The sequence below is a fragment of the Sturnira hondurensis genome, unplaced genomic scaffold (genome assembly GCF_014824575.4).
Source record: "Sturnira hondurensis isolate 20B ecotype Veracruz unplaced genomic scaffold, ASM1482457v3 Scaffold0006437, whole genome shotgun sequence".
NCBI classification, from domain to species: Eukaryota; Metazoa; Chordata; class Mammalia; order Chiroptera; family Phyllostomidae; genus Sturnira; species Sturnira hondurensis.
In genome coordinates, this window is record NW_028079068.1 from 2,176,894 (window position 1) to 2,188,220 (window position 11,327).

Genomic DNA, 11,327 nt, shown 5'->3' on the forward strand with positions numbered 1-11,327 from the left:
GCAAGATTTAATGCCATGCTACTAATAACTTACTATAATACTGGTTACAATAGCAAATTTTCGGAAAAAATCTAAATTATTTGGGGACTGGTTAAATAAATTGTGATATGCCCATATAGTGGAATATTATGCAGCCTCAAAAAATAAAGTTCTTTGTATATTGCATTTGTTTTTAAGCCTTGATTTTTAAAAAGTATTGACTTTTAATTTGCTTAGCTTCCATGTGAAGTACACCTTTCACTAATAAATACAAAAAAAAAGAGAGAAAAGCTGTGTTCCAAAAAACAAACAAAAAAAGCACCAATCTACTATGGCACAGAATAATAAAAGTACATACATTTTTTAAAGATTTGATTTATTTATCTTTAGAGGGGAAGGGAAGGAAAGAGGGAGAGAAATATCAATGTATGGTTGCCTCTCGTGAGTCCCCTGCTGGGAACTGGCCTGCAACCCAGGCATGTGCCCTGACTGGGAATCGAACCGCGATCCCTTATTTCGCAGGCCTGCGCTCAATCCACTGAGCTACACCAGCCAGGGCAAAAGTACATACATTTTTAAGGTAAACAAAACACTTTCAAAGAAATTTCAGGCTGCTTCTAATTCTGATCACTGGGGCCTTAGACATACACACATTCACTCTCTTCACTCTTAGGGGGCAGGAAGGGTTGAGAACTACTACACCAAGGACACTGAACTAGCATTCTCAATGGCAGTGGGAAGGGCAAAGGATTAGAGCCGGACAGGCCTGTATATGCAGCCTAGCTCTTGACACTGTGTGACCTTAGATCAGTTCCTTAACCTTGGTCAACAGTGCTTACCTTGTAGTTGTAAGGACTGAAGATAATATATGCTAAGCAAACTGCCTGACTCTAGAAAGAATAAAATAATGATGGCTGCTATTATAACCATCACAAACCTACAACCATTTACTGTATTTGGATCCAGTTTGTGAGAACAGGTAAGGTGCTCAATGGACATTGTAAGCCCTCTCAGCCAATCACAGAAAGAAAACAGGCCAACAGGATAAAATTACCTAAGTGAACACTTTATTATACTTACATATTTCATTTCAAACTTCTTAGCCAACATTTCCACTTCTTGCCTCTCTTGATGCTCATCATTAAATGGGTCTTCTGTGTGAATGGGCTTCTTCTGATTTAAAGTGAATGGGAAAAGAAACAGAAGTATTAGTATTAATTCAGAGTTGAATATATCCTTAAATTTAATAGTAAGTCACTTTTTCCAAATATTAGTCAGTTAGAAGCATTAAAAGTACCTAGAAAGAAATGCTGGTTTGTAGTAAAAAAATATTTACAGTTTTAATGGATTCTTGCACATTCTATAGTTATTTTGGTGAATAAGAACTTAACAAGTCAAATTGTCTCTACCTGTAAAGTCATTGTGTGGTCACCCCATCCAAAATACGGCAAAAGATCCCCAAGAAAATTAGGTTAAAAACATCCCACTTATAACTCTCGTTTGAGATCCTCCTAACAAAAATTAACTGCTTTGGCCCAGAAATGTTTCTAAAGGGATCGCTAGATTATTAATTTTAGAGTCGGTGTTTAATCATCTGCCCTGATTTATCACATCATCTACAGCTGCCCTGGCTTTCTGCTGAGGCCCAGTATCAGCCTCCACATCAGCTACATCCTGTCAATGGATAACAGGGAATCTGTCCCACTTTTACTCAAAGTGAGAAAAGTGAAGTCGCTGCAAACAGAAAACACTACATGATTCACCCAGCAGGGGAGAGTGAAAGTTTATTGTAATACATGTTCTTAAAAAAAAAAAAAAAAAGCAAATAGACAAACAAAAAAAAAAACCACCACACAGCTAGGATCTCATATTTTTCATTTTAACCGAAACAAACAAGATTTTTAGAAAAGATAAATCACATCCTTTACTCCTTTATTCAAGTTTACTATTTTAGCAGACACATTCCATTTATATGACTTTTCAAGATACAAAGAAAAGCCAAAACAAAGAGCCACAAGACAACTGACTGGAAAGTTAGTTGTTGTTTTTTTTTAAGGAAGGCTAGATGTTCATACTGAAGTAGCATCTTCAAGGAACTAAAAATGAAAGTATGTGACAAGCTGAAATACTGGATACAGATTTGGCTGACCCTGAAGGGCAAGAAAAAATGCAGAAGGGGACAAATATTTGCACACTTTGGAACTGGGGCACCTCATTCTGCATACAAAGGCTGAGATATGATCAGTCTAAAAACTATGACAGGAAAAAATGGACAGAATATACCTGAAAGCTTAAAGGAAATAATTTTAGAATCATAGAATAATTAGAATAATTTTAATTCAATTTTTTAAATTACTGTAATAAGTAATACATTTACAGAATCCTTTATCCCAATAGGAATACCAATGGAAAATATAAACATAATCTGAAAGGAAGTAAACTAGCTGGAACAGACTGATGATAAAATAAATTCAAGGCATGCTTGGGGCACAGCCTTATGTGGAGACTAAAGCTAAGGCCGGTGAGCAACCACCATGCCTTGCCTTTACAAATGGTTCCTTCACGTCAGTGTGAAGTCCCAGTACCAGGTCTTACTTCCATGTGCAAACATAAATGCATGGATATATAATTTTTAATAGGAATTACCTTATGTGGCATCCTAACATATTTTATGTAGGCATCAAAAGTAAATCTCGTATTAGCTTGACTGTGTAAAAATATAAATTTACAAAAATTGGCTCACTTTTCTTTCACAGTTATGAAATAATTCCCTACCCACAATCAAGGCTGTTAAGTAAACCGTGTGCTTTTCAGGTGAAAATGATGGGAAAATTATGAATATCAAAATAACCAGCTGCCACCAGGCAAAACTGAGGCAATAATTTTGTCCTCTGACTGTAACTTGACATCATTTTCAAAAAATCTTCTATATATGTATGTTATCCAAAATATGCAATCTAAAAAGCAATGGAATACCATAGAAGTCTGCAATAGTATAATCACATGAATACTTATCATCATGTCTTTTTTCCTTTGACAGTAAACGTTCAATTATCATTCTGGATATACAAAAAAATGAAAAAAGGTCCAAAAATGTACGAACTGGTTAACTCTTTTTTTTTTCATTTACTAAGAGTTTTAAAAAATTTCTTGTGTATCAATTACTGCCAAAATATATTTCTAAGTTGTACTATTTCCCTTCGGCCAGGAGTGGTGCACAAATTAATCCTGCAGGACAGAGATGACTGTGATGCCTCAGTCATCAACCTGAACCACCCAGACAGGACTCAACACACTACAGAGGTGACAAAGGTTAAGGGTTTAGCTAACCTGTGTCCTGACAACCTGGAAGGAGGTTCTGATTGTCATATTTTGCCAACACAGGCTCATTTAATTGTGCTTTTCCTCATTAATAAAATACAGAGTATAGAAAAGACTCTGATTGCATTCAGTTAATCTGGGTGTTATTGTTCATTATGTATTTATGAAGGAGGATGATTTAAATACACCCCAAAATAGATGGTATGCACGGGTAACATTTTTATTCCTATATCTATCAACTCAAGGATCTGAAGCTCACATCTTATTCAGTGATAGGTGGCTATTTCAAAATTTTAGAATCTTTTTCTCTTCATTTTACAAGATCTTTTTTTCTCCACTCTCTGCTCTCACCCTGCTATATGTATAGTATGTTGCTCAATGACAAGTCAAAGTTAAAGCTACTTGGAAAATATTACCACATCCCTAAAACTGATGGGCTTGCCTTGAGGGGAAGAAAATCCATCTTTGGGGATTGTCACTTTCCAGACCAATTCATTAGAATTGCTTTTTGCTGTTTGACAGTCTCTCTACCTAGGATTTCCTTTCACAGGTCTGGGGCAACTTTATTTTAGAAAGGTGTTTTCTGCAGTTATGTAATGAATGTGTTCATTGGGAGCAATCATAGGAAAATCTGACAGATCTTTGTTGCAAAGACTCATAGGCCTCCACCTCTGTAAAGTGGACAGATAAGGGCGCCTCCCTCCGGGAGCCCTGCTGCACAGCACTGGATAAACTAGGCACCACACTTAGAACTGTGCCCAGCACACGGAAGAACTCAGTAAATACTAGCCATTCTTACATATTTTAACCCCAATACAATGCTTTTCACTTGCAATTTATTAAACAGATTTGGGAGTAAAACTGCAAATAGACTTGGATTACTAGATGAAATACAATTATGTGGAAAATGCTCTAATATTTTCAAAAATTTAGGGATGGGGGAATAACATTTATAAAAAACAGGGGCACTAAAATGAGTTGAAAGGGCAAAATGTTATAACGAAGTGACCAAAACGATCTCTCCCCTTAATTCATTTTTGTTGAAAACATTTAGTAATGATTTGACAACACAACAATATTTGTAAATAATAATCGAAAGATTAATTGGCCACAGAAAAAAATCTAGTGACGTGGTTTAAAATATTTTTAAACTCAGAAGTCATTGATTTCATCTATAAAGATAGTTGAGGATAAAAACTAAACAGGCGACTTCTGGAGTCCACTAGCTAGACCTGTGCTAAAGCAGAACCTAGTAAAGAACACAATTTCTAAACAGAAGAAAATGTTCTCTAATTACTGTTACTGTCATTTCCCTACTTAGTTTACTTCTAACATCACAAATACACAATAAAAATTACGATTACCAACAAACCGCTCTCCTATCTCCATTGTTCACCGGTTCCATCAAAGGCATAGCTACATATTTTCAATGAAGTTTTTAAAAATTCAAAGCTAAGATTTTTTCCATCATTCTCCAAAAAATCACAATAGCCAAGTGCAATATACTCCATCCAACTTGGACCTATAAACTAATGACATGAACTCAAATAAGAAAATGTAACAGGCACCGTATACAACAGGAGAGTCACCTCCTCATTCAATTACAGTATGAACAGACTCCGGAGGAAAATAAAGATTAAAAGGTTTACCAAAACCAACACGAGATTGAAAAAATAAAGAACCAGATAACTAACACTTCTCCTTCATCCTTAAAGTGGAATTCTTAGTCTGGAAATGTTTAGATTACTTTTACACCTCCTTCAATTAAGAAAAACCCTCCACGGCCGCAAGTGCATCTCAGCAGCCACAGCGCCAAGCATAACAAATGAGAGATGAAGATGAGGGTAATCCTGGAGGGGGTTACACAATTTCTCTGCTTGATCGGGGCGGTGGGGGGGGGGCGTGTCCCCCAAGGTTTTCTCCTCCTTTCTACTGGAAAGGACAGCCGGAGCTCCACACGAAAAACCTAACCACGCAACTTGCAGGGACCTCAGATTTTAATCTGAGATTTCGAAAGATGCAGAATAAAACCGGCTCCGAGCGGCTTTGGGCGCACGAGGCGGGGGGTGGGGTGGATCGATGGAGCCGGGTGGGAGCCTCGGCCAACCCTGGGAAGCAGACGGAAGCAGCAGCAACCACTCGTCTACTCACTCAGCCTCTGCCCCCCCAAGCCCACCCTCTAGGGCGACCCAAGGCGCGCAGGGTGGGGGTCAGAAGGTGCAAACCACTGAGAGGGAGACGGTCAGGTCCTGAGGCTCCCGGGGTCTGGGGAATGAGGGAGGAACCTTCTGTACCCGTTGTTCTCCGCACAAGAGCAGCTCCGGGTAACTGAACTCCACGCAGCTCTCGTCGGTGGGATCCTTGAGCACCAGTTCCAAGCGCACCGTCTCCCTCGGCGGCCTCTGCTGCGGCTCCGGCCGGGAAGCCGACTCGCGCGGCGGGGGCGGCTGCAAGTGCAGTTGCGGGAGCGGCGGCGGCGGCGGCTCAGGCCGCGGGGGCTCGCGCTGCAGCGACATGGGCGGCTCGGCGCGGCTGACCTCGCGCTGGGGGAGCGGCTTCTCCCGCGGCGGGGGCTGCGCGTCCGACCGGGGGGCAGCCTCCCGCGGGACCGGCTGCTCCGCCCGGACCGGTTCGCGGTGCGGCTGCGGCTCCAGCCGAGGGGGCTCGCGAGGGTACTCCGGCTCGCGTTCGGCCCCTGGGTAGTCGGCCTCGCGCCTTCTCACCGGTGACAGGCTAATAAACGATACTCTGCGAGGCTCCGCCATCCCTACTGTTCTGGCCCTCTGCCCTCGCTCGCCCCGGCGCTCGGTTCTACGCCGAGTGTTTTGCCTGCCCGCCCCTCCTTTTGCTCTTCGTCGCTTTTCTTCCCTCCACCACCCTCAGCCGTCTCCGCCGACGCCACCGTGAGTGCGGACCGTGCCCCCTTCCCCGCCACTATGTTCTAATAGGCTTCACAGCCAACGCCAGGATCGCCGTAGCCGCCATGTTGGATCCCCCACATAAATAGAAGCAGGCCACTAAGCGGGCGCATGCGCAGACCGGAGACGCTCGCGTCCACCGTCGTGGCTGTGGCTCAGTTTTCCTCTTTTCCTCCCAACAGTCTGGGAGTCCAGACAGGTCAGCGGAAGTGGCGTCACGGAGGACCTGTTTCCGTGGAAACGGAAGACGCCGTCTGCGCCCTTCCTAAAAGGAAGGAGCTTCCTAAAAGCTCCAGAGAAGCTTCCCGTTCACGTCCGGAAATCGGAGGCACTTGCCAAGGGCGAGCGTCTGGATGTTCCGGGGACTGACCTATTAAATGGCGGTGGGGCCAGCCCGGCATGTGCTTTCTGCTCTCGTCTCTAGAGAATTGGGGTTGTCAGCTGGTGATTCAAGGTGGTTTCGGAGAAAGGTTAGAGGGGTGCGAGGAGGGGTACGAGGACTAGCGAGTGTACCTGCCCTCCTAGGATCCCGGCAGCCCTACGTTATCGAGGGGAGAAAGGAAATGGCTAACTCCAACTGGACTCGCCCTTCGGCTTCCTTCCGCAAAGCGCCACGCTGACTCCCACAGGCCTCCCTTTCGTAGACCGACTCCTGTTTTTCTCTCCTGGCCGCGGAGGGCATTGTGTGTGACACCGTCGTAAAATGCTCAACAGCGTTTTGCAGTTGGGGAATTGAACAAGCAAGTAAACAGTTCTGAGCTCGTTCATAAAGCCTGAGCTGTTGATATTAATCGCAAACTTCTCAAGAGGGTTTGGTAATATTTTAGAGAACGTACTCCGTGAAAGTTGATGCTAACTAATCAATTTCAGGGTGAGGAGAAAACTGGATTGGGCATTGCCTTTTAGGTACATTTTGATAAACTAATTGGATTTCTTATTAAATGAATTACGATTACTACCCGTTTTAAACCATTCTGTAGAAAGTGAATTTCAGGGCTTGCCCTCCCCATCCTAAAAGGAATCCTGTTAAGTCCGTTGACCGGATAAGAACAAGGTCATCTATTGACTCTTTGAGTCAGTGTGACGTCACAGACCATTTCTGAGCAGGTTTTTGTTCTATTACTTTCCCTATTTGTAGGAAGATGGTGATGGAATAAATGTTTCCACAGGTCCCTCCCAGTTCTAAAATGCTGTCTTTGGCTGGGGGGTTGGGGGGGGAGGCACTCTGTTTTACCTACAGTATCCTCTTTCCCATTGTTCCTTTTCCGAATCTGCAAGAGGTCATTTCGGGATTGTCTTTGTAGCACTGTATTCACCTCTCTTTTCTGGTACTTCTCCTGCGGGTCTTGTAAAGGGGCTGTATGCATGCTTCTAAAACACTCATTTTGTACAGGGGTGGTCAAAAGTAGGCTTAATACAACGTGAGTTGTATTATTCATTTATTAATTGTATCATTTATTTGTATTATTTGTCTGTAAAGTAATGCAACTCTGTAAACCTGCCTTTGCCCACTCCGGTATTATAGCATTCTCTGTCCTAGCTGCATCTTTCCTGCAAAGTAACATGGTTTCCCTCTGGAATGAAACAATAGGGAAAACTTCACTGACAATAGCAGAGACAAACAGAATCAATGTAAATTGGTAGAATGGATCACAGTTCCTGACTTCTTGTGTCAGTCTTCTCTGAGGAAGACACATTTAAATTAAGACCAGAATGTTTTGAGGAGATCATAAGGAAAGGTTATCATGGAGAAAGCAAGCAAGAGTAAAGTCTGCATAGGGAGTGAGCTTGGAGGGTTGGAAGAAAATTCAGAATGGCTGGAGCCAGGGAGCAAGAAGTGGGAGAGAGAGAAGCAATGAACTCAGCAGGAAGTAGGGGCCAGGTCATAGAATGGGGAAAAGAGTTTGGATTTTATTAATTAAAAAAACGGAGTCATTGAAACACTTTAAAGAAATAACGTGATTTTTGAAAAAAGGCATTTCAAAAAAGAGAATAGTTGACTGACTGTGTTCAGTACTGCCAAGTCTGAGAAGATGAAGATGGCGATGGTTGGTGACTTTGAGGAGCTTTCTCTCTTTTTTAATGTTGATTTCAGGGTAGAAGGTTGAAATAATCATACTTAAGTTTATGGTGCATTACCATCATTGGTCTATGCAAGACCCTTCTCTCTCTCTCATCATCCCGTATCTCCAACAGAAATTCTAAAGTCTAAAATTTTGTGAGCTTGTGTATTATTTTATATGCATATAGTATTAATTTGTGAATTTTTATATTTCTCATTCTGTTTCCTTTTTTACTCAACCCCACATTTTTAGATCCATCTGTGTTTCTGTTTATAATACATTGGGTATATAACTTTTGAGAAGTAATCTGCAATAGCGTATTTTGCCTATTAACTTAGTGATGGACACTCAAATTGCCTCCTGCTCCTCCTCACCATCACAGTGCAGCGATGAAGACACTCATGTGCCCTTTAGATCTGTGTGCAAATGTGTTTTGGAAAAAAACTCAAATGAGAACTGTTGGGTCCAAGGACACACGTGCAGAGTGAGGGGCTGCTCTGCACGTTGTTTGCATTGCTGCCTGTGATTTCCTGTATCCCTTCCTGCCTCCACTACCTTGCCACCATCAAATCCGGTTTAATTTTTGCAAGTCATTATTTTAATCTGCATTTCTCAGGTGATTAAGGCATTTGAACATCTCTTTCATATACCTGTTAGTCTTCTAAGTTTCTTCTTTGTAAATTTCCTGTTTATAATTATCGTTCATTTTTCTGATTATCCATTTCCTGTCTTTCTCTTGTTGAATATACAGTTAATTTCAGATCAGTGAGGAAAAAATGAATTATTCAACAAACGGTTTAAGATAACTAAAGAAGCATCTGGGCAAGAATAAAATTGTATCAAACCTCATGAAAAGATAAATTTCTAGTGAATCAAAGTTTTACATGTAAAAAACGAAACCATGAGAACTTTAGAAGCAATCAGCTGAGGTTTGATTTTATTTTTGTTTTATTTGTTTGTTTATTTATTTATTTTTAGAAAGAGGGCATGGGAGGGAGAAAGAAAGGGAGACAAACATCAATATGCAAGAGAAACAATCAGTTGCCTCTTGCATGCCCCCCAGCTGGGCACAGGACCAACCCAGGCATGTGCCCTGACCAGGAACCAAACCAGTGACCTCTTGGTTTGCAGGCCAGCACTCCATCCCCTGAACCATACCAGCCATGGCTTTTTAAATTTTATCTTATTATTTATTTTTAGAAAGGGGAAGGGAGGGAGAAAGAGAGAAAAATGAGCTGGAATTTTAAATCTCACACTAGGGAAGGCATTTACAAGTATTATTGATAACTTCTATTTAAAATAAATTTCTGATGACAGGAAAACAGCCTTTTGACTAACAGACATATGACAAACTTAAAAAACTTTGCAACACATTTCACAAAGGGTAAAGTTCCCTAATCTATAAAGAATTCCTATAGACCAAGTGGAAACAATAATAACCTTATAGAAAAATGGGAAAAGATAGGAACAAATAGTTCACAGAAAAGAAAATAAAACATCCCTTAGGTAAATGAAATGCACTCACCTTGGCTCAATTGTATCAAAAAATGTGTGCATTTCTGACTTTGATAAATTTGCCTCCATAGAAAGTATTGAATTTAAATTCTATCTATAATGTGTGAGGTTCTCTGTATCTCTATACCATGGCAACATGTTGTCAAGCTTTTTTATCTGTGATATATTTTCACACATAAATGATATTTTATTTAAATGATTTTAGTGTACATCTCATGATAAATCAATCTATACAATGGAATTCTATGCAGTGTTTTTATTTTTTTTATTTTTAGAGAGAAGGGGACGGGAAGAAAGAGTGGGAGAGAAACATCAGTGTGTGGTTGCCTCTCACGTGGCCCCCACTGGAGACCCGGCCTGCAACCCAGACATGTGCCCTGACTAGGAATCAAACCGGCAACCCTTTGCTTCACAGGCCTGTGCTCAATATGCAGTGTTTTAAATATCACATATCTCTATCCTTAAGTGAAAAAAGCAATATGCAGAACATACCATTTATGCAAAAAGAGGAAGACACTGTTAAAAGGGAAAAACAGCACTGGCTGGTATAGCTCAGTGGATTGAGCACAGGCCTGTGAAGCAAAGGGTCTCTGGTTCGATTCCCAGTCAGGGCACATGCCTGGGTTGCAGGCCAGGTCCCCAGTAGGGAACACATACGATGCAACCACACGCTGATGTTTCTCTCCCACTCTCTCTCCTTCCCTTCCCCTCTATCTAAAAATAAATAAATAAAATATTTAAAAAATAAAATAAAGGGAGAAATAATATATTGTTTATATACACAAATTACCTCACTGTATATTCACAGACTCGGAAGTGATCTGGGGAGGGACACAGAGTAGACGGCTTTAGGGGCAGGAGAGGTTTAACTGTCAGCTGGAGACAATCTAGCTGTGTTTGTTTTGATTTAAAGCCAACGGTCAGAGCTAAATATTTGCTCGTGTTTTTTTTTAAGATTTTATTTATTTAAATAAATAGGGGAGAGAAGGAGAGAAATATCAATGTATGGTTGCCTCTCGTGTGTCCCCTGCTGGGAACTGGCCTGCAACCCACGCATGTGCCCTGACTGGGAATCAAACAGCGATCCTTTGGTTCGCAGGCTCCTGCTCAATCCACTGAGCTACACCAGCCAGGGCAATATTTGCATGTCTTGAAATTTTTGCATTAAGCCATTCTTTACAGGAAACTGTACACAACATTTAATTTTTCTTTTTGTATATATATCCCTTTAACAATTCTCACTTGAAGATACAGATTTTCTTCACCCCAGAAAGGTCCTTCCTGTCCCTTTCCACTCAGTACCCCCATGGAAGGATCCCCCAGTCTGATTCCTATCACCATAGATTACTTTTGCCTGTTCTCGAATGCTAGTATACAACCTAGACATGTGTCCTGACCAGGAATTGAACCCAGGACCTTTTGGTTTATAGGAAGATGCTCCATCCACACTGGCCTGAATGCCATGGATACAGAATGGTAAAGGTTGTACTCATATATGAATTATGTTGGCTTCTTTCAATCAACATAATGG

The 11,327-nt window shown here is 41.3% G+C and overlaps 1 protein-coding gene across 4 annotated transcripts in view; it reads right to left on the reverse strand.

Annotated features, from left to right (window-relative positions):
* Nucleotides 1-6,478, reverse strand: part of UBN2 (ubinuclein 2) — a 90,449-nt gene extending 83,971 nt beyond the window's left edge. For 2 of the 4 annotated variants that reach the window (XM_037049100.1, XM_037049097.1), the window contains exons 1-2: nt 5,595-6,477; nt 1,060-1,152 (exon numbers count right to left, since the gene is read on the reverse strand). In XM_037049100.1, the coding sequence (XP_036904995.1) occupies nt 1,060-1,152; nt 5,595-6,065 (564 nt within the window). In that variant the 5' untranslated portion in view covers nt 6,066-6,477. Of the gene's footprint in view, nt 1-1,059; nt 1,153-5,594 lie in introns of all 4 variants that reach the window. The other 2 variants (XM_037049101.1, XM_037049099.1) reach the window with 2 other exon arrangements.
* Nucleotides 6,479-11,327: the final 4,849 nt, after the last annotated feature.